General features: G+C 44.4%; 4 protein-coding genes across 6 annotated transcripts; 2 read left to right on the top strand and 2 right to left on the bottom strand.

The window, feature by feature from the left end:
• Nucleotides 1-612: 612 nt before the first annotated feature.
• On the bottom strand, nt 613-14,867 carry LOC133166621 (importin-13-like). The gene is made up of 23 exons (XM_061296679.1): nt 13,891-14,867; nt 13,449-13,565; nt 11,079-11,204; nt 10,655-11,011; nt 10,342-10,595; nt 8,860-9,000; nt 8,649-8,790; nt 8,420-8,586; nt 8,234-8,354; nt 7,982-8,129; nt 7,730-7,911; nt 7,322-7,348; nt 7,073-7,207; nt 6,203-6,355; nt 6,039-6,119; nt 5,831-5,968; nt 5,541-5,637; nt 3,997-4,049; nt 2,543-2,609; nt 2,231-2,289; nt 2,071-2,160; nt 1,808-1,989; nt 613-1,730 (listed from the first exon to the last, which is right to left on the bottom strand). The coding sequence occupies exons 2-23, from the start codon at nt 13,518-13,520 to the stop codon at nt 1,634-1,636; spliced, it is 2,889 nt and encodes a 962-aa protein (XP_061152663.1). The 5' UTR covers nt 13,521-13,565; nt 13,891-14,867; the 3' UTR covers nt 613-1,633.
• On the top strand, nt 14,821-22,246 carry LOC133166623 (mucin-2). Its single transcript, XM_061296682.1, has 5 exons — nt 14,821-15,041; nt 18,513-18,680; nt 19,476-19,997; nt 20,880-21,037; nt 21,313-22,246. Exons 1-5 carry the CDS (start codon nt 14,969-14,971, stop codon nt 21,355-21,357), a joined length of 966 nt encoding a protein of 321 aa, XP_061152666.1. The 5' UTR covers nt 14,821-14,968; the 3' UTR covers nt 21,358-22,246.
• On the bottom strand, nt 20,770-24,618 carry LOC133166622 (testis-specific gene 10 protein). Of its 2 annotated transcripts, none has more exons than XM_061296680.1 (13): nt 24,260-24,618; nt 24,104-24,181; nt 23,987-24,029; nt 23,753-23,910; nt 23,598-23,679; nt 23,420-23,531; nt 23,289-23,362; nt 23,099-23,175; nt 22,923-23,020; nt 22,782-22,849; nt 22,617-22,703; nt 22,367-22,489; nt 20,770-21,032 (listed from the first exon to the last, which is right to left on the bottom strand). In XM_061296680.1, the coding sequence occupies exons 2-12, from the start codon at nt 24,167-24,169 to the stop codon at nt 22,383-22,385; spliced, it is 972 nt and encodes a 323-aa protein (XP_061152664.1). In that variant the 5' UTR covers nt 24,170-24,181; nt 24,260-24,618; the 3' UTR covers nt 20,770-21,032; nt 22,367-22,382. The 2 variants fall into 2 exon arrangements, with proteins under 2 accessions (XP_061152664.1, XP_061152665.1); XM_061296681.1 differs by having other exon boundaries at nt 22,923-23,017.
• On the top strand, nt 24,222-26,985 carry mmachc (metabolism of cobalamin associated C). 2 transcript variants are annotated; one of them, XM_061296684.1, is made up of 6 exons: nt 24,222-24,325; nt 24,789-24,931; nt 25,063-25,260; nt 25,342-25,494; nt 25,658-25,831; nt 25,900-26,985. In XM_061296684.1, exons 2-6 carry the CDS (start codon nt 24,842-24,844, stop codon nt 26,080-26,082), a joined length of 798 nt encoding a protein of 265 aa, XP_061152668.1. In that variant the 5' UTR covers nt 24,222-24,325; nt 24,789-24,841; the 3' UTR covers nt 26,083-26,985. The 2 variants fall into 2 exon arrangements, with proteins under 2 accessions (XP_061152668.1, XP_061152667.1); XM_061296683.1 differs by having other exon boundaries at nt 24,231-24,325; nt 25,655-25,831.
• Nucleotides 26,986-27,422: the final 437 nt, after the last annotated feature.

Below are 27,422 nucleotides of genomic sequence, written 5' to 3'. Positions count from 1 at the left end.
TTTCCAATACATGTGGACTGTATAAAATAATTTTACAATATTTTGTAACGCTTTTAGAAAACATTAGATCAAGAGTCAGCTGCAGTCTTAGATATATTTAATAAATTAAAGCCAAGGTACAAAAAAAAAAAATGTACATTTCAAATCCTCCCTCTGATTCACCACCGACACCATCATTCCCCTCAGACATATGAGAATCCAGTCTGTCACTGTTCATATACAAACTCCATAGACTTTCCAAACGCTGAAGAGGTCAATAGTCCCGAAAGCCTCGTCGCTCTCCCCCACTGAACACAAACACATGCTACATGTCTGCAGGCACCTCGGGTAAGACAGCAGGATTAGAGTGTGGATGGGAGTAGATACATTTGAACGCTGATGATGGTCCTCTTCATCGATATTCATGACCTCCGATCCCGATTTCAAGGAGCCTGATCAATGACCGTCTGGTGAAAAGTGAGGCTTGAAGTGTCTTTATGATGGAGTGAACAATGAGGAGGTTACGGTCGTGTATTTGTAGGTCCAATATAAGTGTGCTGGACAAGTGTTTAAAGCTGCAGCTATGAATTTGCACAGTCAAAAATATGCCGCAGAAATAACTGATAATATGCACAACTTTGATTCCTTTTATCAACGATGCAGGGGTGGGGAAACCATTTTTGGTGGCCCTAAAGTCTGAGCATATGGGCCATTGATTGCATAACAAATTTTACAAATGTCACTTGATAATATTTAAATTGGATAAAAAGGCAAAAAAGGTCCATGCAGTCAAGTTTTCACATTCATAGTTATGGACAATTAATTTGGCAAGAGAAAATAGTTCCAAAATAGTTTTCAATGAATCTGACGCACGTTTTAGAATGTGGGAGGAAGTCAGAAGACATGCAAACTCCCCACAGGATAACTTGAGCCCAGATTCAAGCCCTAAATTTCTGAACTGTGAAGCGGCTAGGACAACCGCTTACACACCATGCTAAAAACTTTAATTTGATGAAAATTAGCTTTTTTTTTTGCCTGTGTCCAGACTTTAGGGACACCGGGTTGTTGTCTTCTGCGAGCCTTTTTAAATGAAGAAATAAGGAATGACTATTCATCAGGCTCTCGCAGCTTCCCCATCCCTGTCCCCGCCTCGCTTTTCCCAGAGTTCCCTTCTCGTCCTTTAGTTTCAAACGCGTACCACACTCACACGAATTAATCATTTGGCAAGAGCAGGTATCACGGGGTGGTCCAGATTACCCCCCCCCCCCAAACATATGACATTTACATCACGTCCTCGCCAGTAGCAGCACGACTTCTTCTTTCAATATATAAAGATATCATATATGTATATTTATATATAAGTCATCCTGAATGAGTACGTCTAGTAGCTACGTTACGATACCATTTTCATTTCACATGGATAATCACCAGGAAACCACAGGAAGATCAAGAGAAGGCCGAATGAGACACCGGCCCATTTTGCAGTGAAAGGAACTTGGAGGGGGACACGAGGCAGCATGCTGGGAAGCTGGAGGACGGGGGGGGGAAAAAAAAAGCCTCCCTAAAAGCCACAAGGGTGTTTGTTCGTTAAAAGGGGTCCAACGTGTTGTCCCGTCATCAATTCCTATGTCGCCCGTCGGGGGGTTTTGTTTCGTCAGTACTCGGCGGCGTACTCGGTGCCGTGCAGGCCTCGGCAAAGCAGCGTGAACTCCTTGACGATTTCCTTCACCCGCCGCTTGTTCACTCGCTCTCTATGTGGAAAAAATAAAGATTCAATCTTGCAATAGAACTGGCCATATCGAAACTCTGAGTTGACTCGTGGTGCTACCGAAGTATCTGCTGGGAGAAGTGATCCTTCTGCGCCGACGTGACTCGCGACGACGGGAATCCCGGCGGCTGCAGCGCCACCTTCAGCCACACGGCCAGCAGCGAGAAGCAGTGCTTGTTCAGACTGAACAGCACCTCTGCGAATTGGTCCATCAAGTTCCGAGAGGCTCCGCCTCCGATACCCTGGACAAAGTGGGGGAAAATATAAACATTTCAATATCTACCTGGTTTTTGTTTACATGTAGGACATGAGATATTGGTCACCTCTAGAAGGGCCTGGATCAGCAGCTTTCCGTCCTCCTGCAACAATCTGGCCACCGGGGGCACGTCGGAACAGCGTGGCAACAGCTCGGTCTGAAATGGACGCAAAGCCGTCAGCAATGTGTTTGAGTCGCCATCATTTCACACAAAGGCTCGCACTCACAAAGAAGAGACATGTCGACTTGACGGTCGGACCCTCGGGAAACTTTAGCGATAGAATCCCTGCAAGTGGGCGGAAAAAATAAGATGGTCAGATGTAGTTACTAGGAAGAGTTTAAAAACAGGTTTTTATGGCAACTAATAAAAAAAATCTGTTTGGTTTGTATTTGTTCGGATAAAAAAATAAAAATAAATAATATATATATATATAAAATATTAAAAACGTAGTCTACTGTCAGGGAAATGGTTCTACATTTCCTTACTGTATCCAATTGGAACCAAACGATGAAATTCTGAAAGCCAACGTTCAACCTACCACAGTGGTACACAGCTTTTACGTCCAGACTCTCAGACAAGTACAAATCGGGCTTCCGTTTGAGGGCCTAAGAGGCAAACAGAAGCGTTAGGTGGCTTGGTTGACACGGCGCGGTGAAAAAAAAGATTTCCATTCCTACCAGCCTGGTAGTCATATCTGACAGCAACGAGGGACAGATCTGGCTACCAGGCCGCAGTGCTTGCCTCGACTATCCAAAAACTTCAGAGAGGAAAAATGCTCTGACGCACGACTCCGCAAATATAACAAAAGAATTGCAACCAAAAGTTTGGAGAGGAAAAAAAAAAAAAAAACCTCAAGTCAAAACTAAATGCAATGCTACGTCATTTTGGATGTGTGTGTTTTTGGTTGAATATGCAACAAAAGTGTGCAGGTAATCGACATGTGCACATAATACAACTCGTCTCATAAACAACTCATTCAGGATGGAGGAGAGAGGGAGAGGAGAGGAGGAGGAGAAAGATGGAGGTCAGATCTATCCAAAGATAGAAAAAACAAAAAGGGAGAGGAATGAAGACAATAAGAACAAAAAGAATTATTCTTTGAAAACAACAGACAATCCATCAGCCAATTTGTCTGGGGGGATTAATATTAGAGTTGAATATGAATTCTTTCGGGGGCTCTGATTGGCTGTGGGCTGAAATGACTGAAGAGGAGGGCACTCAGAGACTAAGCAGTCACCTTTGAGGGATTTTCGACAAATAAACGATTTAGGTGGAATCTTAAAACGAGTCAGTTTTAAAGTTACAGCTTTTGAGTTTGCTTGTTCACAGCTTTTCTCCGGAGACTACGGTTGAAGTTCACTGAGTACTAAATTGTCCATTTGAATGTAAGTGCAAACGCTTGTCTATAAATGTCCTTGGGGGGATTTATTTAAAAAAAAAAAAAAAAACATACTCAGTGGCAGTTGTTTTTAAAGCCGTGTTCGCCATATTGCTGGTTGTTTTTTAGAGCATTCCCACTGATATTATTGTATAATAACAGAACCCACAAAAAGAAAGAGTTAAAAAAAATAGTTTCCGTTCTTTAGTCATCAGCAGTAGAGCACAGTTGGTTTCAAGATTAATTTGATTTTTTAATCATTGTAGCTTTGCTCTTTTTATACCGTACATACAAAATCTGTGTGAGGTGGCAAAACTTTGTCCGACGGGATTTCTCTCCCTCAAAAAATTGACGAGCCACTTTAAAAAAAAAAAAAAAATAATCAAACTCAAGTCAAGGTACCATTGATTCCCCCCCCCCCAAACTGGGCCACGATTGATGTGACAAGGTGACTGTTAGAATTCTGAGCATTTGAGTTGAAAAGTCATTTGAAAGCCTTGCTCTTATGTGACGGGATATTTTAAGGTCCAAGATGAGAGGAGGAGAAAAGGACAGAGAGAAAACAGAGGAAGAGAGAAACTCAAAGTGAGTGAAATAAGTAACCAAAAACACACCTGAGCTTGGAGTTGCATAAATGAATCAACAATATCAGGATGATCCCTGGGTCCTAAAATATAATAAAGATGAAACTTAAGAAATCAAAAGAGAATAAGAATAATATACAAACAGCAACGGAACAGATTCAACAGTCATGTGGAACTCAAAAGAGAACTCAAAAGTAGTTCATTGAAATAATTCACATGTGAGTAAAGAACAAAGTGGGGCGGAAGGGAAGGAAGGGGCGGGGCAAGGGATGAAGCGTTGGCAAACTCTTGGAGGGAGAAAGAAAGAAAAGAATAGGCAGGAAGACGGAGGAGACATGGGTCTGTTTTCGACAAAGAAAGAGAGGAACAGAAGAAACCTAAGAAAGAAAAGTGGCTTTGGAGTGGGAACCCAGGAGGCACCTCTGTTACTGTGACGCTTTGGAGGGATGGGGAGCGAGCCGCTCACCTTGAAACACATGCCGCGTTAAATAAAAAAAATAAAAAATTGGGCTGGATTCTGGATAATAGACACATTCCAGATGCACCGTCCAAAAATCTCGGAATGAACAAGGCTTGTGTTTCAGCTGTCGGCGGATTCCCCCTTCGCTCCAAAGATGAACCGAAATTATTATTATTAATTGCTAGACACAGACCACGCGACATTTCTTTTCAAAGCAGAGTACCAATTGCAAACATAGAAAAACAAAATGATGCACATCTGACAAAAATACAATTTCAGTGAACAATGGCTGACAACTCCAAATGAATGTTGCAATGACCGACGTCTGTAGCGAGCGCCCAGCTTTAGCTGTTCCCACACTCCAAACATATTTTAGGCCTCAGCAAAGCAAAACCAAGCCCTCCCTGCAGCCCTACACACACATACACACAGACACACACACTAACTACAGAAGGAACACAGGGCTTATTCAGATGGCCGCCAAGCAGCTCGAGTAGCGGCGTATTCAGCGTTTACATGGCCGCCATATGAATAATCGAGCGCAGCTATCTCGTCTTACTGAAGAAAGGCACCTGCTCAGAAAGGAAAGAGTTGAGGGGTCAAGGGGTGAGGCAGCCATTGCGGAAGCAGGGAGGCAGGAGACAGTGGTGGAGGCGGGAGAGGGGCGGGGGGGGGGGGGGAGAAGGCAACATAAAGGGGAAGCGGGGGAGGCAGACGTCAAATGTCTTCTTCTTTTCTTATTTCGTGTTCGGTGTCTGGCCCGAGTGCCCAAAAATGCCTTTCCGGGCTAGATTGGAATAATACAGTCGCTGGACACAACATTAGGTACACTTTCAGACACTAATGAGTATCATTATCTTCGTGAAGGGAGAATTTCCCTCATTATGCTGTGCAAGCGGAGCAAGTGTCATGTCTGGCAAAAGTTCGGAATATGTAATAGCAAATATTCAACATTTGAACAGTCGTGTTTTCGCACGTCCCGGTCGGCACGGCAGCGTTACAACATCACTATCGCCAAACATGAATTATGCAAAATGTAGTTTCACTCAGCTGTTTCGTGTTCCACTTTTGGATTGTGTAAAATGAAAGGTTTCGCAATATTACCAAGCCCTACCTTGCTGGAAGATGGACAAGGTTACAGATGTAACCAGCTCAAAGAGAGCCTTGATGGGTGAGAAATGTTCCGTCTGGCTGGCGAAGATGTGGACAAGCTGAAAAGAAAAAAGAAACACCTCAGATGAACCTGTGTTACGATCCTTTAAGATCTCCACTGGCAGTCATTTGGTTATTTTTAGAAACGACCACGTAGACAGAGTTGCCCTGGCAACCCATGTTCTGACGCAACGTCAGAGGAAGACATCAGCAGATCAGACAAATAAAAATAACAGATCCCCCCCCCCACACCTGTCGTGTAAGGTCGAGGGCTGAGGCTTGGGGGATGGTGCTGTACATCTGTCCAAGCATTTGGCTCAGCTGCTCCACCATGGGGGCAAAGTTGTGTAGCAGCGTCTTTACCGACTTCTCGAAGATGGCGCACACGGCCTGAGTAGCACACGTGAAAGTCGTTCAACCCACACCGAATTCCAACGGGTGAGGAAAAAAGGCGACGCACCTCCACCACTTGGGAGTCGTTCAGCCACTTGCTGAGAACGTTCTGGATGAGGGCAAACACTTGCTGCAGGACCACCACCACCTGAGGGGCACACAAATGCATCGTGATATTGGCGGAAATAAAACATACAACACTTTCTATGGAAGATTTAGAGGAGCACTTACCGGGTTGGGTCCAGGAGGGGGCGGGGCCGTTTTGACAGGCGCAACTGAGGCGTCTCCCGATTCGTCATCCTGTTTGCTGATGTCAAGCGTGGTGAACAAGTTGGACAGCAGCCCCAAGATGTGGATGATCGCTAACTTATTGGACGGATTAGGCTGAGAGGAGAGATGGAAGAGACATTCCTTCATTATTCAATAAAAAATACAAATATATTTTAAAAATATATATTAAAATTAATCCAAATAAATAGGTAAAAATATTCAATATCCAGTGAAGAGGAAAATCTTAAATTGTAATGTTTTATTTTCGTAGTCATTACAAAAATGCGCTTTAAATAAAACAGACGTTTTTCCAATTGAGTTAAAAAAGCCGTCTTTGGTTCATGACTAAGACGTCCCCTGCCTAATTAGATTACTTTCGCATGACTTGCATTTATCTTAATGAGGCCGCATTAGCACAGCGGTCGTCAAGTGGGGAACACGTGTTCATGAGTAGAACCCAATAAGAGAGGAGTTGTTTTGCAGGCTATTTCTCTCGGGATCCACATCCAGCCATACCTCATTCGCTTAATGACTTCGGGTTTGACTCACTGCTGTTTCCATGGCGATGTGACGCATTACAAAATGGCCACGCTTGATTTGAATACCAAACATTGACTCCGAGAGGTTGAAGGCCTGCCCGCTAGGCGCCACTATTTGCCCGCTATTTGTTCCGAGCTGATTTGCCAGTCTGATGTCACGCTGACAAAGCAAATGCGAGACAGTAAACAACAGCGACGAGGATCGATGAGGTTGTGTGTTACTCTGCCGACAAAGATTCATCTTGGCTGACGTAGCGGATATTAAAAAGGCTTCTTTTTTTTGTCCACCCACCGTCTCCTCCGCCAGCTTCTCTAGTTGCTGGATGTAAGGCGTGATTAGGGAATGAAGATTCCTCAGAATTTCCTCCACGGGTAGAGCCGACAGTAGAAAGCCCAACGCCTGCATCAGCCACATGCACTGACTCGTCTAGAAAAACAAAGCAGTTAATTTTTTTTTTTTTAATTCAAAGGTCATAGTTGTGTTATTATTAAAAAGAAAAAAAGAAAAAAAGAAAAAAAAATAGCCAGACCATAAACTGACCTTGTGGATCTGCTTTATTAAAACCTCCTGAAAAAAAACAAAAAAAAACACAATCGTGAACACAATACCCTAATGCAGTGCTTCTCAATTATTTTCTGTTACGCCCCCCCCTAGCAAGAAGAAAACTATTCGCGCCCCCCCTCCCCACCGTGACTATCCTAACTTGTCTTGTAAGTCGTAAAATGTTGCACTGTCGCAAACGTGACAGAAGTAACAATGAGAGCGCCACTGCCCCCTGCTGTAGTAAACGCGCAATTACACTTTATTCTAGTACTGCCAAAAAAAAAGCCTGTTCCCCAGGGTCACACGCGCCCCCCCAGGAATAGCACCACGCCCCCCAAGGGGGGCGCGCCCCACTATTTGAGAAGCACTGCCCTAATGTAATCATGAAGTAGAAAACAAACGCACCTGAGATACGGCTACAATATTGGTGGCATAAGGCGGCAGGTCGCTTTTACACTCGCGGCAGATCTTCTTTAGCGTGGAAACGGACGAGACGGAAAGGTCCGGGTTGCCCAGAGCCTGCAGCACCAGGGGCAGGACGCTGCTCAGCATCACCGGGTGGTCAGCCAACCATTCAGCCAGAGCACCTGGTACCGGGATTTAAAGTCAAGCACCGGCGCCCCCGGGTTAAAGTTCAGCACCGGCGCCGAGTCTCACCAATAGTGAACATCACCGTGTCGGCCAGCTGAACGTTGTTGATACTGATTCTTGGGATGAGGCCTATGAGGCCCGGAATGACATCAGAGTAATTGACGTCTATCGTCTCCGCGATGGACTGGAAACCGTACAGCAAAGCTTCTGTGTGCTGGAATAAAAATATTCAGAGCGTTGGTGTATTTTGAACAGTGCTAATGAGCTAGTCACGTTTTTTTTCTTTTCTGAAGTTTCTCAAATCAGCGTCCCGCCCACCTGCCACGACGTGGGCTGCTCTGTATTCGTCAAGAGTCGTCCCAGTTTGTCATAGAGATTACTCAGGAGCTCAGCGCCCAGCATCTCGTAGACGTACATGAGCGTGTCAGAGATGTCCACCCTGAAGGAGAAACTACTTTTAGTGTCTTTCCAAAAATTAAAAAAAAATCCCAAGTGCACACAAACCTGTAAATACGGAATTGCTCCTTCTCATCCGAGGACCAGGATGCGTACTCTGGATCCGATGGGAACTGGGCTTTGTGGAGCAAAACATCTACTAGCTGGAAATACACCGGCCTGTACACTTGCAGGTACACTGCCTGCTTGTTGGACTCGAACGACATGATTTCATCCTTGAAGGTAATAAAAGACAATCTTAAGTGGCGGGCGCAGCATTGGTGAGATGATGCCTTACCTGCAACGTGTACCAGAAGGTGAGTGTGAGCGAGCTGGTGGTCTCATTGACCGGGTAGTGGCCCGGGATGCCCGTGCAAAACATGATCATGTTGACTAAAGCCAGGAAGCTCTGCCAGTGATCCACTTGCTCCAGCAGAATCCTGAATATAAATCACAAGTCATCATTTTTAAGTGTCTCTATATTGTTAAGGGGAAAAACACAAACCAACCTGGAGTGGTTTTCTCCCAACGTGACGGCAATGCGACAAATCCCGTGGCAAGTCTCCATGTCGCCGTTCTGGACGGCTTCTCTGAGCTGCTCCTGGAGTGCCAGCACCGGCGGGACCAACTTCAGCAACGTGTTCACGTACCTAGAAGACACAAATATGTGAACGGTAACAACCGTCAAGGACGCACACTTCCAGTTGGTAGAAGTTCAAGTCAGAACTTATTGAACCTAAAATGGCCAGACTTTGTGTTCGATTGAAATCAAAGCAACTGCTCGGAGTTGGCTCGCACGACATCGAGAGACGTCCTCGATGGAGTCATGCAATAGCGTGACATTTAAAGATCAAGGGTATGTGTATCCAAATGTCACAGACCATGTGTGTTTGCAAAAAAAAAAAAAAAACAACAACAACAAAATTACACATATATGCAGAGAGAGCAAGAGGGAGATGGGGGGGTTTGTGGTCCAGAACTAATGAATGTTTTTTTTAATTCATTTTATTTGGAAACGCCAGAGACCCAATTATTTGCATTTGACTATCAAAAGGTCTTACATACTATTTCCCCTTTAAAGAAGCCTGACGTGGAGCGAGGGGAGGAGGGTCAGTTGCGGTCTCCTCCCGACTACTCCCTGTTGCGATCCCCTCTGCAATTACCTCAGAGACGGGGAGGGGGGGTTGCCTGGCAACAGGATGCGGCTGCACCAATCGCGTGCCCTCCAATGAGTTGATTGTGATGAGTTTAAACAGAGGGAGAGAACCCGAGGCGGGGCGGGGAGGGCGGTAAGAGGAAATAGACAGGAGAATAAATATCAATCTATAGATTTCTCGAGGATGTAAAAATAGTTTGAGGTTCGAGAGCCATTAGATTCGCCTTAGAAGTGATTGATCAGCGTTTAGATCCTTCTTAGTCTTAGAGCAGAGGTAAGAACCCCCCCACCTCCACTTCCATCCTTTAGCGGAGAAGGGTTAAGGATTATTCAACACATCGGAATCGACCGGTCGCGATGACATCTCGCCCCGGCTCTGTAACCATAGCGACGCCAGCCAACCAAGACATGCCGCTCGCTTCCTCCACCCCCCCTTTTGCCTCTCCTCCCCCCTTTTAGCTGTCAACATGCCCCTGCATCACATCCCTCCCTCCCGCCTTTATGCCCAGCCAGTGCCCACCCACCCTGTCTCCTCCGAATGAAGTTATAACGCTCACAATTCTCCAAAGGAAATTTTTCCATCATTACCATGACAAGTTTCAAGCTGTTTGAGCTGAAATCGCAATTATAGGATTTTAGAGTTATTTATTTTGTTTATTAGATGGATGGATGGAGTTTTTATTCTTTATTTTTATTACATTATAATTTTAAATACCAATAATTTGTTTCAATTGAGACATCATAGAGGAGTAGGGCCTGATCGTTTAATGGTTGCCGAATTATTAAGCCTCTACAATAACAATAATCAGCCAGTTTTGCTAAATAACCTTCTCACCTTTGGGAGTCTGGCTGGGAGATGGCGTTGACCAGCGCCTCCACAGCGGTGTCAAAAAGTTCGGGGTCGGGCAGGGCAACAAAGCAGTCGTGCACCAGTGCTTCGCTCTCGCTGAGCGGCACGTCCAGCAGCACCCAGGACGACAGGCAGCGCAGCACTCGGGCCTTCACCGCCCCGGGGCTGTCCGTCCGTCGCAGCAGCTGCTGCAGCAGAGGGCAAACGGACCCCCACTCCCGGCCCAGGGCACCCCGAACCTGACAGGAAGAATATTTAGAATTTGTTGTGCAGTGGCAACAACATCAACAAATCGTACCTGTCCCTTTCTGTACTGCGGCAAGCGGCTGGTCTGGAACTCCTCGGGAAGGACGGTGAGGAGCTCCAGCAGCGCCAGGCAACGTGCCCGCCCGTCGATCCCTCCGCCCTCCTCCTGGAACACCCGCACCATCTCGGACACGGCGCCGGGCCAGGCCTCGGGCATGGTGTTGAGCGCCAGCGACGCCAGCGCCACGCATAACCGCGTCAGCACCATCTTGGCGCCCGAGGAGAAGCAGGCGATCTGAGTGAACAGCTGGCTTTTCAACGACTCGTACTGGTCGCTGGGGATGTCCGACCAGTAGCGGGAAATCTTGGTGTGGAGCGCGCTGGCACCGAAATACTGGATCTCCGGCACCTGTGCGGTAATATGATGAATGTTCAATTTGACTCCTATGCATGTGACGGTGTGTGAATTTTTATACCTTGTCTGGGCTGAGCAAAGCCCAGCAGAACTGCCAGGCTTGAGGAGACACCTGGGCCTGCATAAGCCATTTCTGGGCCAGATTCTTATTGTCGATGTTGGGATCATAATACAGCTGGTGGAGGGCCTGCCAACAAAAGGCAAACAGAGGATAGTAAAAAATCGAATTAAATCACTTGAAGTATTTACAGTTGACGTTTACGTACGCAATGCATCAGGAGATGAAAACAAACTTTTTCTCTTTTCGGTCAATTCCGACAATGAAATTCTTTCTGTTTGAAAAATGAAACTCCAGAATGTTGCATGCAATAATATTTCTATTCTTGGCTATTTTACTGCATAACAACTCCTTTTGATTTCACCAGTTCCACTTGGCATAAAAGTATAAAACGCCAGCAACATTGCTTACTAATATCCTTCCCAAAAAAAAGCCCCGAGCCACTTTTTTTACACGATTAGCAGAAAAGCATTGACCTAAAAAAAAGAAAAAAAAGATGGCGCTCACAAGTACAGCTTCTGAGTGGTACACAAAGCAGCAAGGGCGTTTGAGAGCAGTCGAGATGAATGATGGCGGCTCCTGAACGCTTACAGGCGCAAATTCGCAATAAAAGCCACCGAAGCATTCATCATTAAAACCACGGACAGGTTTGATGACGCTCTTGCAATATTCCAACAGTGTAGCAAGCAAATTTGCAGTAGGATGCTTTTGTGAGTCAGCACCTCTCGACTTCCCCATTCCACCAATTGCCCTATTAGAGTTAAACGTAGCAACGCGGTGCTGCGGGATCATTAGTGCACCTCACTCCAGGTTTAAAGGAGACGTGTAGAAAACAGTTTCCAGGCAGAGCCCCGACCATAGTGACTTAACGGCGAGACATCTACGGGCTCATATTGCTTGGTCACGTATCGTTCCCCATGCGAGCCCGAGGCTATTTTGATGTCATTTCTCTGAGCTACTACTTAATTTAAGCTAGAAACGGCGGGAACCCGCCTGTGCCACCTGAGTACAGCGGGATGTTGGCAGAGCAACCGTTGCGAGGCGGAGGAGTGGTGACACAAGTGAGAAAATGTCCCCTCGGTCACAGCCTCGCCATCTGCTCTCGCACTAAAGTGCGCCAAGTGACGAGCAAAACGCAAATAGGCGGCCGCAAAGGATCAATGACGGGAAAAGAAAGCCTCTTTTTACCGGCGATGTCATAAGCCTCCAATTTTTTTTTTCTTAGCACAGTAACACATTGGACTATGACATTCAAATATCCTCGCCGAATGCTAATGCTAACAATGAAGCGCCATGCCCTTCACTTGTCTTTCGCTTTCAGAGGTCAGGTCAGTATGTGTGTGGCTGGCGAGTGAGGACAATGTGGACCGTTGTTCGTCGGACTGAAGAAAGAACAAATGCGTGCCCGCCGAGCCAGGAACCATCATCTCCGGGCGCTATGTACACAAAAATCAACAAACACCATCTTTTGGCACCGAAAAACTATGTTGAAGTAAATTGAAGAATTTCATTTCGATAAAAGTAGTGCTTGGTTCATCTGGTTCACACCACCCCACACATCAGGTACTTTCACTATAGATCAATTGAACGTGAATCAATTATTAATGAACCTGACAGACGTATTAATTATGTATGCACTGGTTACTTGGTTGCTAACTGGATTGGGAAAATGACAGCAAAGGTCCTAGAAGATGTTAAATTACAATTGCAACATCGTCATTGCACCTTTAATGACATCGCCATCCTCCATGGATGCCCCTCTTTCCCGGTCCACTCTGCACCCCCGCCCCGCCCACTCCCATCCATTTCTGCACATTACTCTACTCACACACACACACACCTTCCTGTCTCCATCCTCCCCCACCCAACCCTTCAGTAGCGTCTGCGGCCACCCAGCAGGGAGATTTATGGCCGCAACACGACACTACACACAGTTCACCACCCTAAAGCAATCTTGTGCAAAATGGTGGATGAAGAGGCATCGCTGTGGCTTTAAAATTTAAAGATCTTTGCAACTCAGTAGACCTCATTTCTGCCAGCATCACAGAATATGTGATGGCCAAGTAATTTTGTCCCGAGCTAGCGATTGTTCCGGTTATGCAAGCTGAATTTATGCCATTTGAATGGAGTTTTTGGAGGCAAGTGACGTCATTTAAAAAGTCAGTCTTGTCACCTTAGTGCGTATTTGTGCTTCTTAACAAGTGTGCTCAATTCTACCTTTGTGTCAGTGTGCCAGGTTTATTTTTGAGTCGTATCTGTATTGTTTAACAAGAGTAAAGATGCAGACTGTTAGCTTAGCCTCACTCATGCATCTCTGGTCAAATATTTTAATGCACAACATGATGATCACTCAACACTCAATTGCCTCCTTACCTTTTCAACATTCTCCACGGTGAAGTCCAAGGCGTCCTGTGTATTTGCTATCCGCCCCGGCGTCTCCATCATAGTAACCCCTTCTGGGGTACGGAGCTGTCAAATGTCCCCTAACCTCTTAACACACGCACAGAGGAAAAACGAGTAAATCTTCAAGTGAAAGTTAAATGAAGTGGTCTCGCAACTGATGATAATCGGTGGTAATAGTGGGACACTCGCCGCCGTGCTAACACTAGCTCACCCGACTTGACAGCGGCGAGCTAACCGATGCTAACGCAAACCTATTAGAAACATTCAACACGGCTAGCGGAGAGGCTAACTTTAGCAATGCACGCCTCCCGATACGACACTCGCCATCATTAAACCGCAAACATGATGCGCGGGATTAATTAGTAGGAGCTAGTGATGGAGCCCCTGAGTATAATAACGAGCTTTTCCATACCTTTGCGTCCGCTGGGGGAGAGCAACGATGCGGGCTGGCTGCCAGCTTGATGCCGCTGCTTTTGCCTCCGAGTCCGAACTCTGTGCTGCGTTACAGTGCTGTGGGAATTCTCAGTGTCATCCCGCCTAGCAACATCGCTCACTGCTCAAAGGTTAGCGTTCCTGATTTTGACATCTTTCGTTTTTTTTTTTTTTTTTACTAGACAATATCACTCCTATATGTGCATTGCCCGAAATAACGACGGTGGTCATTTTGACAGTATCGTGACGTAATTCGTGGGAGCGATTCAATTAAGCAATTTTGGCTGCGTTCAAGTGCTGTTGTAACCCAGGCTGTCAATTGGCTTGTGGACCTACTAACCAAAACATCAAATCTGCCAATAAACGTTGCAATTTACTTCGTCCATTCTGGAACTATTTAAAGTTCAGTCATTTAACTTGCATTAGTTTACGGGTAGATCGGACACATTCAATATGACGGACGTGAATGCGTACCCAAGCCACGGGGCAAAGAAGACGAGCCAAATCTTAACCATATGGCAACAGCGTCCCTCGGTGGCCAAACTCTGACATTACAAGACGAGTCAGGATTTTTTTTTTATTTCGCACACGATCGAAATGAGACGTCTTTACAAAAGCACACTGTTATAATTTTTTTTTTTCATTTTGAATGGAATAACTCGGCTCTGTTGAGACGAATCTGACCTTTAGGCCAGTCAAAGTGTGAGCTCAGCGGGCTATTTTTGAACCGGGAACACGTGGCACAGTTTCTGGTAAACGAGAGCTAGAGAGAGAGAGAGAGAGAGAGAGAGAGAGAGAGAGAGAGAGAGAGAGAGAGAGAGAGAGAGAGAGAGAGAGAGAGAGAGAGAGAGAGAGAGAGAGAGAGAGAGAGAGAGAGAGAGAGAGAGAGAGAGAGAGAGAGAGAGAGCGAGAGAGAGAGAGAGAGAGAGAGAGAGAGAGAGAGAGAGAAACTCCTGTTTCAGCCACGAACACAACACTGTAGCTGAAGCTGCAGTGCGCCACTGTTCACAAGTGACTGAGAGACCGTGGAATACAGAAACTTTAAGGAAGAAGAAGAGATGACGATGGAAGTTAGAACGTGTATTTACCTTGGTGCCTTGTTTCTGCTTCACGTTGGATCTGCTGATCATGGTAGGCACTTTTTGTTCTATTGTTTTCAGTGAACTTGGTCTAATTGCGCCGCAATTATTGCAGTGTGCAAATGGGTGTGAGTACTTTTGCTACACCCGTCACATTGCTGTTACAGTATGTAGTTTGTGTTTGACCTCAAACAACTTTCCAGTTGTCACTCAAAGGTAAAGGAAAGTTATCCATGTCATGCTCAACAATTAAAATAGAATAGTGCCTGTTGTTGTTCTTGGTCAAATCAAATTTTCCCATAGAAATGAATTGCAATGACATTAATCGGTTCCAGCTCTTGGTTTTTCAAGTCAAAGTCTGCTTTAATTTCAATCCCTTCATATGTCAAGACACACAAAGAAACCGAAATTCCGTTTCCCTTATCCCACGGTGATGAGACATAGTACACGATAGACATACAAGTAGACGACACAAAATAAAAACAAGAAGGCACAAATAATAAATAAATAATATGAGTGATGAATAAATAATTTTGTTTTATCAAATATGATGTGTTGGTGTGCCTTTAGGGGGCGTGGCCTTTCAGGTGACATCAGGCCTGGTGCTGGCTGAAGTCATTTCTGATGTCCTCAGTTTGTATTTGACATTTTGTCCTATTCAGTAAACAACTGAAAGGGAATCACTAACTGTGGCTCTCCTTGCGAGGGCATAACAGTACCTCCATTTTTTTCCCTACTTCAATCATGCGGCAGTGCAACTTAAGCTTGCTTGTGAATTGAATTTTGAGTCATAACATGAAGCAAAAAAAAAAATACAAAAATCAAACAACCCACAGCCCATAAATGGGAAAAAATTGTAAGTTGGGGTCATGCTCGGGGTAGCATTAGTATCTGATCGAGGAAAAAAAATGCCTCACTGTTGAAAGCTTCATCTCTGGTTAACTGAAGATGTTGGTGTGACATTTCCTAAATATAGTTCTTTGCCTCCTGAAGGGCAAAAAGGAGTCATCTCTCTATGTCATTAATTTCACACTTTTGTCTTTCACACATTTCCCCTTCCTTTTCCTCTTTCAGCACATCTATTACACACATCTATGTTCTCATTTCCCCCAAGACGCTTTTTCATATTTGGGATTAAAATTCCCATTTATTGACTGTCAATGGATGATTACGCTGACACCTCTAACAAATGTCTTCACACTCAATGGGGCCAGTTGCGGGCTACTATAAGACCGGTTTGGACTTTTCCGTTTGCGGTATTATTAAAGTGACCTCTTGACATTGTCACGCCGGGTATTATCAGATGATAACGAACTATACTAAGTACAAAAATCTTCATTAAGTAATTACAAGACTCCGACACATGCAGAGATGGCAGTTAATTAACGCTCTTCACATCTCACACATTCTACTATTTTAGTCCCGATGAAAGAAGAAAAGGTCACCGTTTTTTCCCAGACTGAAGAAGAAAATGTTCCTGTGTGTTATTATTGTGTCTTTGTCACCTTGGTTTCACTGGAACGACACATTTTCCCACATAAGTTTGGGGGATTTCATGTTTGTTTTTGCGAACCGTAGATAAACTTGGGGTGTTTTTCTTTATCTGTATTGCCACTCCTCCACATAGCGCCGCTCTATGACGAAGATAATTGTTGTATTATGTACAGCCAGTACTTGCTAGAAATTCCTGCTGATCCTTTAAAGTTGCTCGTCACACAAACTGGCATTTAAATAGAGGTGTGTAGACTTTTTATATCTACTATCAATCCAGGTTAGAAATAAAAGTGATTTCCTTGCCATTGGGCACATATTGAAGGAAAGCCTATTTGACCACGATCCCGCATATTTATTTATTTTTTTTAGAGCAGAACGACCCGACGACGATCGTAACGTTCATTACAGGGTGACATATTGGAGCGGATAGGAAAATGACCGACTGTAGGCAGTCTGAGGTCAGTAAGTAGGCGGTGAGCACCTGCAAAATGTGCAACAGGAAAAAGCCCGTTAGTCATATCAGAAAAATAGATTGTCATGGTTGATTAAAGCTTTAAACCTTTGACACATTCTTTAGGGGACATCGTGCCTTAAATGTCACACAGTGCATGTGATGTCAAGCAAAAGCACAGAGTGATGCTATGTTAGCTTATCATGCTAGCTAAATGGCCTTCTGCCCCAAAGTCAGCTAGGATATTCTCCAGTTCCAATGTGACCTTAATAACCCGTATCAAAAATGCATGTGTCTAGGTTAAGACAGTTATTTTAAAAGAAAAGAAAAATCACCTGCACATTCACTGAAAGTAAGCTAAGCTGCTTCCTGCTTTGAGGATTGCAGAAGCAGGTTACTACATGTCGAGTTTCATGTAGACCAACTCGAACTTGCAGCACGTGCGTAACAGTGGTTCTCTGTACCGTATGACCCCACTCGGCACACATGCGCAGAGGATAAGATATCCAGAAAAACCTCAAAAGTATCAGTCAGGTTGTTGCACAAGGCCGGTATTATCCAGATCGGCATCTCTGTCTATTTATAAGAACGTTTAGGTCCGAACATTTACTGCGTTAGAAATTTTGAGATGGCTTTATGTGTCCCCAAATGTATTTTTGAGTTTCTTTTTTTTTTTAAATATTTTCTTCCATTGTGACTGACATACGGAAAACATATGGAAAATTCCATCCGCTAGTAATTGCTGAAAATATGTTATACATGTGAACTGTACGTGTGTGAGTGATAGTTAAACTAATGAAAGGCTCTGTGCTAATGAGCTAGCCAGCGCTAATGACATTATGTTACATGTGCGTTCTGGATTGCCTCAAAGAGATGTTGAGAAGGGAGCGGGGAAGAGAATGAGAACAAAACTTGTTAAAGTGATCAAGAGCTATGGAAAAGGGAAACCGTGTTCACAAATTAAATCCGAGAAAGAAATGATTCGTTCAAGCCGCGGCCTCGAATGTCATATTGCTAGCATTCAATATTTAATTGGAGCTACTTGAAATGACAGCACGTGTGTGTTAGCTAACTGTTTGTACGTGATGGGGTATTTTTGACCACAACCACATCCTCCTCTTCTAGAACAGGATGTGCGCAGTTTTAATTTGACTCCCCCTCGAAAAATAACTACAAAAAAACACTCAGTTGTGTTGTACAGGTTATGGACCACACACAAATGATTGATCTAAAACACATTGCATTTGAACAGGGGTGTGTAGACTTATGATAGCTTTGTGTCATGTTAATAATGACTGAGTAACGAGCTTAAAAATATATCTACGTATATTGATAATGAATGATAGGGAAAAATAATCGGCAATGTAGCTACAAATATCCCCCGGGAATCGTTTCTTGCTTCGTTCCTTTGCTCACTCACACCGCTTTTACTGACGATGCAACTTTTGGGTCCACGTATAACCCATACTTATAATTCTGATGTTTTTGGACCGCACCCGGTCTACATTTTAGCAAACCGATTGCCCAAGACACCGAATAACCGTTAATCAAACCTGGCTCTGTTTGCATTCCCATCAGGTAACGAACACACGACCACACAACCAGCACCAGAACGTGACCTGAATCTCACCAGCAATCTTCCGCCCATAATTGTTCCGAAGAACTCCACTTCCTCTTCTGGCAACGGTACGACGACGACGCATTGGGAAGTCGCCGTTGCGACGCCACATCCGACTAGAGGGAACAGTAAGTGTGGAGATTTATGGATGCCATGCACTACGGGAAGTCATTAGCTGAGCTATATTTGCTCATTATCGTGAGCTGTCGAGGAGGTCGATAAGATGACAAAGTGCCACCCATGTGGGGCATGCAGGGGCAAAGAGGGAAAGTATTTGGACTGCTAGAGAGCAAGATATGAAAAAATAATTTGCCGTGTGAGACTTCTCACCTTGTCGTGAGAAACGAAGCAATGATAGGAATATTCAGGCGCACGCACATACACAGGCACTTGAAGGTTACATCAGTTTGCTTTCACGACTCGTCGCCAGAAGCTCTGCAGATAGTGGCCGCCTTTTTTTAGCGACTTTGTTACTCTGCTTTTTTGGTCTGATAATTGGTTCCAAAACCCGCGCTAAGTGAAATCCGTGAAGTACGGTCACCAACGAGAAGTACTGGGCAGGCTAACGAGTTAGCGGGAATATGCTAATTCACAATTGAAAACGGACTTCTAAAGGAATGTAAATGAACATTTGGAGCAATACTACATTGTCCTAAAGTTTAGAAGTTTTATTTTGGCTTTTAAATGTTTTTTTTAAATTTGGAAAAAAAATCCGCGATGTAGTGAAGCAGCGATAAATGAAACGCAAAGTAGCGAGGGATCACTGTATTTATTTGAACGAAACATTAAAAAGTTTTAAAAAAGGGATAAAAAATGCTACAAAATAAAACATTTTAAGAAATGGAATATGGAACGAAATACACAGGAATTAGTAACAATAAAAATTAACTTCCAAACAGAGCTAACATGATCCTCTTTTGTAGCCACCTACATGGAGGTAATCTCAACGACGTCCATCCCAGAAAGCTCCACCAACCTGACCAACGACGTGACACCAAAGCCTTCTGCTTCCCCCACACTCACCACTCAAGCTGCGGCGGACACAACATCTCCTCAGAGCCCTTCAAACAAAACCGACATCAACACGACTTCACATCACTCGCCAGGTTCACTTCCTGTCTCCACTACGCCATTGAGCCGGACAGCTCCCGTGGAAACGCATCCCCCCACATCACCCGTCTTGCCTCGCACCACGTCGAATAACACACCCTTGACGACTCAGCAATCGACCACACCCACTACCACGCACACCACCACCACCACGAAGATCTTAACAACCAGCTCCTCCAAAGAGACCTCCACCTCTCGGACGACGACTCTCACGTCACTGCAGATGACCTCCAGCGAATCCCCCTTGCAGACCAGCATCGTCCCAGTCGGCCTCACCACCACGCAGACCAAACCGCATCCAGACACCCCGTCGCAGCTCAACGTAAAGGGCGAAAGTAAATACAGCACTACTTTATTTCATATGAACTTGTGTTACGTTCTACTTTTCAGCTTACCCTCACTTGCCCTAAATGCAAAATAGTCACCGAGCGCTTTCTAAATATGTCCTGGGCTTTTCACTGTTTGGATGATGACAGAGGCTAAACTGGGCCGAGAACAAAAGCAACAGTGTTCTTTTGTTTGTTTAGACACGAGCCAGCTCTTTTCTCCTTCTTCTACACACAAGTACTGTCGCCACCAGGCCGTCCACACTGGTCCCTCTGTTTGGAGACAGTCATGGGACTCGTGTTGCGTAGCACTTTATCTGGCCGCTCAATTATTTAAACACCCATGGAGGCCTTCTTGATCCACTGTGGGATCTTGTTCATTTTATCTTTCCATCTGTCTGGCAGAGACATTTTCTAGGACATTGGCAAAAAAAAAAAAAACTCCCATGATTCCTGCTTTCCTGGTGATGTGGTTTTATTAGTCCACACTTGGCACGTTGCCTTTTTTCCATGAGCCAGAGAAAAAGGGATGGCTCACTCCTCTGTGGTTGTTTTTACTTGATGATGTGAAAACTGTCGAGTTGGCAAAACAGTGCTCCATAGCAACGCGTATAGATAGCGGGCCGACCTAACAACCAGGTTGCAATTACATAATATAAAGTAATTCAAATTTAACAGCGCATGGTTGGGCCACTTACATCATCTGAAGCAGTCAATATACTCAATAATAGAAAGTACATGAAAATAATGTACATTTAAGTGAAAGTGGTTGCATTTGAAATAAAATTCAAATGATAACAATTTAATTAAAAATCATCATATGGCGAATAAAAATGAGTACATTTAAATGACATTAAAATGCATCTCTTGTGCTTTGTGGTCCCGCTCCAGCCATCATGGTCCATGACTCCCCGAAGCTGGATCCCCTGCTGGCCGGCCTGGTGTCGGCCTTCATCATCAGCGCCGCCGTCATCACCCTGCTCCTCTTCCTCAAACTCCGACGACGAGACAACAGGCCGGAGTTCCGCAGGCTACAGGACTTGCCTATGGTGAGGGAGAGTGATTTTCAAAAATGTCCATCTTTTTATTTTGAAAGGTGAGAACATGAATAGTTAAAAAAAAAAAAAGGTCTCAGTCTCTAAACTAAAAGGGGCACATTAACAGCAAGCTCTTTGTTACCATGACAACAAAGTCTTGCTGGAGCGTCGGACTTGAACAGATTCAAAGATCCAACTATTTAGACCAGGCCAATAAAAAGTCAATTTCTTATTAAGTCTCCTTTTGAATTAACTGGCTTTGGTGTGTTTCTCTTGTTTTTTCCTAGGACGACATGATGGAGGAGACACCCTTGTCGATGTACAGCTACTGATATGTATGCACAGCCAAACAATGAAGAAAAAAAAATCCTTTCTTGGGTAATAGTTGCCATGATTCAACTACCCGGTCTGTCTTCTAAGTTGTGACTCCTGATCCCGAAGAATCCCGGTTTTGTGTGACCACAAACGGTACCGGGTAGAAAAAGCCGCTATTTCTACATTTACCGTATTTCCTCCGATATAGGCCGAGTTAAAACAAACAAAACAAACGTCGTAGAGTAACTTCACAAATAAAAGCATCTGCCCAACTGCAGGAGAAAAACTGAAACATCCTAATTCACTATTTGGAGGAAATACAAAAAAACTCTTTGGATGACTCAAAAGACCTAAGAGGAGAACAAAACAAACGGCCGACTTCTACTTTCAATGAGGTTGCACTTTATTTTCATTTTCTCTGTTTGTTTCTGAGAAACGTTGTGTGCGTTTTTAAGTGTGTGTCTTTCAATTTTGCGTGTGTTATTTAACGCTAGTTGGTCACATTAGGTGCATTTGGATTGAGTAGGTGTACCTAATGAAGTGTCCAACGCGTGTTCAAATCTAGTATTGTTGCTGATGCTTTTTTTTCCCCCTCCATTGTAGTCCAGGTGAGAGTGCCTTTTAAACATTTCTATTTATGTCATGAAAATACGACCGGAGCGGTGGCCTTGATGAAGTGTTCATATTGTAAATACGATTGTTGTTGCGTTGCTAGATTAATTTATAAAAACACATATAAGACGCATTCCCCTTTGAGATGGAATTCTTAATATGGAAAGCCATGTTTTAAAATGACGCACTTGTGTTTGTCTATTGAGGTGTCAAACGCATTCATTGTTGCTTTGTGTGGCTTTGCTGGTCAATGTGGATTATGGACCATTATCATTAAAAGGTATTTGAAATGGAGCGTTGTTTTTTTTTGCTTTATTGTCAAAAAAAAAAAAAAGTGTTGACTAGAATAATGAACCGTGAAATAGCAAGGCAAATAAAGCGGAATTTCCTGCTGATTGATATCCCAAAACTGACCTCACAGAAAAGAAGATCAGAAATCCGTCAGACTCAGGTCGGATCCAAATTCTCGGTCATCATATTCCTTCTCGTCTAGGAAGTCGTTCTTGTCTCCGGATGGAATACTCTGACGCTTGAGAGCTGGCGGGGGAGCAGATGGGGGTCGTTAGTGAGGTCATCCTTTGCTGCACTGAATTACACACACGGAGTCATTTCCCTCATCTTACTTCAATGATTATTGCGCCACCTAGAAAAATATTTGACTCACCAAGATCGTCCAGCAGTGAGAGATCCGAGCTGTCCTCAGCCAGGCTCACTGTCGGGCTGAAGTCATCTGAGTCCGAAGATTTTTGCTCTCAAGTAGCAAAATAGTCATAGCGGCGTAAATAAAAAAAAAATTTTTTTAAAATTGACTTGCAGTGGAAAGTCTTACTTGCTGTTAACGTGACTTGGCGCTCACGCAGACGTATGACCTCGCCCTCGAGCTCTGACACGGCGTTGCTGTAGTGAGATCAAGAATTGCACGGTGGTGAATTAGAGCGCAAACATCCAGGGCGTGCAGAAGTACACACACCTGATATGGTGGACCTCCTTTTGCACATACTCAAAGGAACGTTTGGCCAGATCTGTGCTGTGAGATTTGTAGCGATCTGTCAGCTCCTGAAGCATCTGCTTGAAAGAGCAAACACAACATTCTATTGAGATACAAAATGAGAAATTTCATATCTTAGAGAGTGGAAGCTCTTTCACCTCACTGCTATGCTGGCACTGTCTCCGGTTCTCTCGGGCCTCTTTCTCCTGGAGCATCATGGCCTCCTCTTGCCTCCCTTGTCCCGCGGCACAAATTAAATAAATCAAAGGACATGTCGAGAAGATGACGACGATGTTTTGAAGGCCAATATTGAGGCTTGCACAGTCTTGCAGATTTAGTGTGACTCACTCAGTCGTGTTTTCAGCTGCTCTACTTCTTTGCGTAGATGTTCCAGTTCCGCTCGACACGTCTTGGAGCTCCAGCTACCATAAGAAAGTAAAATGAAAGATTTCTTACAAGCTAAAGATTTTGTAACGCACCTCTCTTTAGGGAAGGCGCTCGTTCCAACATCACTCATGACTTGCTCCTGTTCTGCAAAGTCCTTCTCACGTCTCCTTCCTCTCAAGTCTTGACGCAATCGGTCCACCTCGGCTGGAAGACACGTCGGTGTTACGTATCGACTATTTGTGCTCTTTACGATGCTTCAGTTTGCGCTACCTTGAAGCGTCTGGATGTGAAATTGCTGAGAATGCTTCTCCCGTTCGATGTCGCTGAGCTTCTTGGTGAGTGACTCCATTGCCTTGAAGAAAGAAAACGACATCGGTGGGAAGGCAATGTGGAATGACCAAGATTTTAAAGTTTTATATAATCACCTGGTTCTGTGTCTGGAGCTGAGACTGGATGGAGGCTATATCTGCCCACTGCACCCCAGGATTGAAAGGAGGAACCTGCTGTGCACTAGATGATGGAGCGCTGACGGCAAGGGTGTCAAAATCGGAATCATGAAACTTCTCCTTGAATTGAAATGACTCTGAAGAGAAGCGAATATATTAGCTCAGTTAATAATGACCGTACTCTGCTATACATGGATTTCTTAACTCATGCACCTTCTTCTCTTTTGCTTGCGTTTCCCAGTGAGGACAGTCTCCCCTGTGGACATAGAATACTACAAAAATGATTATATTTGTAGAAATCAATACATTGATACATTAAAATGTACTCACCCTCATGTTAGCCACGCTGTCGTCAGCTGCAGAGAGGATGGAGCTCACCTGGCGGTCCCAGTTCATCTTGCAGTCGATCTGCAAAGACATGAAGATCTCTGTAGACAAGCAAAGCTGTCAACATGTAACTTTACACTTCTGTGCCGAGGTAACAACCTAGGTAACACCTTTGACACTTGCTGGGGAGATTCGGTTACAACGGAACTCCTGCTCTACTCAGAAGTAGGATTTTTGGACTGATAAGCACAAACCTGAGCAAAAAAAAAAAAAAAAAGATGTTTTGTCCCAAGGCTGTTTACATTAGCAGACAATGCTATTGTACGGTAATAACTGTGTCGGCATAACCGTATCAAATTTTAACGCACAAGACGGTCACATGGAATCTATTTATGGATCAAAATACTAGTAAAACAACGTAAATCAAAACAAAATAAAATGGTAACTATTACTTCCGAGCATCGCGAGCCACTTTTAAATAAAGGAGCCTTGAGACTACGCGATGACGTCACACACGAGCCTGGAGGACATCTGGGAATTGTAGTTGTAGCAAGTATTTATTTTATTTTAAATACCAAGACATTCGTAGTAAATGACTACCCCTTGAATTAAATGTTTGGTGACTGCATTTGTATTAGTTTAGATATCTTTCTATTAGCGTCTTATTTATTCTCAGTTTCCTCATCAGGGGAAGAGAACACAATATCCCACAATGCCACGCGGAGATGATGTCACCTTAAAATGGCGGCCTCTGCCGTTAACGTGGAAAATGTCAAAAAGTTACTCGAGGACAGTCTGCTCAAACTCGGATTTGAAGTGTACACCTTGAAGGTATTTATGCTCCAACTTCTGAATTTGACTTTCTGAACCTTATCACCTCAAAGGCCACGTTAATTACAGAAACTAGCAGAAACTGTTGTCTAGTGTAGCTTCCTCATGACACCTGTGCTCTATATTTTCAGGTAGGTTGGTACAACTCCGTGCTGCCCACCAAGCTTCAGCTGCCGTACCCGAATGACAACTTGGCCGTGGTGCTCCTCAGCACTCCCGCTATGTTCGAGCAAGCCTTCCTTCCCTTCATGGAGGAGAAAGGATGCCAAGGGCTTTCTGACCCTATTGACCAGTGTGTTAACCATTGTGTCACCTCTGCTCTCACTCAGGTTTGTGATATTCATACCACTTTTGGGAATAATTAATTATCTTTAACCCTAATTGATTCCTCCCTTTTGTGTCATCTACAGAACTTTCCCGGACAGAAGGTGGACGTGAGTTACGACTACGAGCTGCTGCCCAGCAGAAAGCCCAAATTCTTAGCACAGACCGCCGCACACGTGTCAGGAGCGGCTTTCTACTACCAGCAGTCCGACGTCAGCGACCAACCCTGGGCCAACAAAGTATTCCTAATCAGTTTTTAGATTTTGCTTTGGAACTATTATTTTAACTTGACTTTGAAATTGCGAAAAATATTTTTTTGTCTAAAATATTGAACACTAAAAATATTCAAACATGCGCGTAACCTTCGTTTGACTTTTCATTCCATGAATTTGCCATTAGAAGATGTTCGGTGTGTGCGTGCATCCCAAATTGGGAGGCTGGTTCGCCATCCGAGCTCTGCTGGTGTTCCAAGATGTTAAAATTGACCCAGAGGAGCTCCAGCCTGCCCCTCCAGACTGCGTGCCCTCCAGGGAGGCCAGGATTCAGTTGCTGGAAGATTTCAACTTGCGGTGGCAGGTAGCACAAAGCCTAAATGAAACATTCCACGCGTCACGTTCCCGTCATCACGCTGTTTTACGCCATAGGATTGGGGCTACAGGAACATCATCACTCCTTCGCAGACTTACTCGCAGAAACAGAAGGACTACTTCGCCACGCCGCCTGCCCAGCGACCCGCTCTCCTCAGGAGTTGGGGTCTCCTGCCAGAGTTGGATGACACTCGCTCTCACAGCCCGGAGGATCACGCTCAGGTGAATGGACACGGCTGACATGAAAAGGTGCTACATTTTGGAGATAGCTTTATTTATTAAGATCAATAGATCTTTGCAAAAAACAGTTTATGGTCATTGAAGGTGTTTTTTTTTATTTTTATTTGGGGAGTAATAGTAAGCATTTTTACCAAACAAAAGTGTTTTCATGATTCAGCCGCTAGATGTCAGTGTTGTAGCGCTCTCTAGTCAGTCCTTTCCTTGAACGAACTGTTCGGATGATCTTTTTATAACATTATTTCATGACACATTTGCACCTTGATGGAGTTTCTACTCTGACCTTATCTGTAATGAGCTTCTCACCTGAGCCCATTCTCCCGCCCGAGCCATTTAAAACTATCTGTGTACTGAATCAGCTCTCCAGCAGAGTTAATTATACTCCCACTGATACGGCATCACCTCAATCTTACCACCTCCATCTCTTTCACTTTTAGCTCATATGCTATGCTGTGCGTGTTATTCCAAGTCGAATCAGATATGCAGGAAAAAAACATTTGCACAGAAAGTAGATATAAATCTAATGTGTTTTCATTCCACAAGTTTGAGAGTTTCAGCATTTAAATTTCTCAAACGAACCAACATCGGAGAGTTGCAAAAGCAACGCCGCAGCTGCCGCGAGTCCGATTCGGGTGTGCGGATGAAAAGAGCAGCGAGCAGAGGCAGAGAAAGAGCTGCAGAGTGGCGCTTTGATGAGTTGTGGTTGAGTGAAGCGGCGGCGCCGGCGGCCGCCCACGGGCCTCAGTCAGTCAGTTCACGGGGAGTGCGGGCAAAGGCCAGCTCGTGGGGCAACGCTATCTGGTCATTTTCATCATGTTTATTTTAATGACTTGTTTGTAAGATACAGTATCCGTGTGACAAATGTATTCAATGTCTAATAAATATACTGTACATACAATTTAAAAACACGTCTGAATCAATATAAGGGTGAAAAAGGGATTATATGTTAAAAATTATTGGCAATATAATAATGGACACAGCATACAGGTGTACCTAATAAGGTGTCTAGTGAGTGTATTTCATCCATTTGTCTGCAATGCTTCCGTGCAGATTCTCCTTCTTCTTATCAGTCTCATTGGATTAGCATAATTAGCCCGGCCTCCGGCATCCAAATCTCGCCGTCGTTTGCCTGGCCGGTCTGCGAAGATGTCTGTGAATGTGAAAAGGGTGGCGGGTGGTCGGCTAAGGACAAACGCGGTAGGGGGTTGGAAGGGGTCAGCGCAGAAAGGGAGGGGGCGAGCACCAGTGGCGGTTTTGTTCGGGGGGAAAAAAAAATACAAGGGCATTAAGTGATTACGTATTCTCGTGGCAAGTTTGCTTGCTCACTTGTTGCTGGGCAGAAT

This window comes from Syngnathus typhle, linkage group LG14 (genome assembly GCF_033458585.1).
Source record: "Syngnathus typhle isolate RoL2023-S1 ecotype Sweden linkage group LG14, RoL_Styp_1.0, whole genome shotgun sequence".
Classification (NCBI taxonomy): Eukaryota; Metazoa; Chordata; class Actinopteri; order Syngnathiformes; family Syngnathidae; genus Syngnathus; species Syngnathus typhle.
Note: the sequence above shows the minus strand (reverse complement) of the source record. Positions and strands in the feature narration are given on the sequence as shown.

Coding starts and splice junctions, on each gene's coding strand:
- mmachc (XM_061296683.1), top strand. CDS start 24,842: ATGGCGGCCTCTGCCGTTAACGTGGAAAATGTCAAAAAGTTACTCGAG. Junction 25,261..25,341: donor TCACCTCTGCTCTCACTCAG/GTTTGTGATATT, acceptor TGTCATCTACAG/AACTTTCCCGGACAGAAGGT. Junction 25,495..25,654: donor ACCAACCCTGGGCCAACAAA/GTATTCCTAATC, acceptor ATTTGCCATTAG/AAGATGTTCGGTGTGTGCGT.
- LOC133166622 (XM_061296680.1), bottom strand. CDS start 24,169: ATGAACTGGGACCGCCAGGTGAGCTCCATCCTCTCTGCAGCTGACGAC. Junction 23,021..23,098: donor AGTGCCAGCATAGCAGTGAG/GTGAAAGAGCTT, acceptor TGCTCTTTCAAG/CAGATGCTTCAGGAGCTGAC. Junction 22,490..22,616: donor CTCACTGCTGGACGATCTTG/GTGAGTCAAATA, acceptor CTCCCCCGCCAG/CTCTCAAGCGTCAGAGTATT.
- LOC133166623 (XM_061296682.1), top strand. CDS start 14,969: ATGACGATGGAAGTTAGAACGTGTATTTACCTTGGTGCCTTGTTTCTG. Junction 15,042..18,512: donor CGTTGGATCTGCTGATCATG/GTAGGCACTTTT, acceptor CATTCCCATCAG/GTAACGAACACACGACCACA. Junction 18,681..19,475: donor ACATCCGACTAGAGGGAACA/GTAAGTGTGGAG, acceptor CCTCTTTTGTAG/CCACCTACATGGAGGTAATC.
- LOC133166621 (XM_061296679.1), bottom strand. CDS start 13,520: ATGATGGAGACGCCGGGGCGGATAGCAAATACACAGGACGCCTTGGAC. Junction 8,130..8,233: donor AGCAGCCCACGTCGTGGCAG/GTGGGCGGGACG, acceptor TTTTTATTCCAG/CACACAGAAGCTTTGCTGTA. Junction 4,050..5,540: donor CTTGTCCATCTTCCAGCAAG/GTAGGGCTTGGT, acceptor ATTATATTTTAG/GACCCAGGGATCATCCTGAT.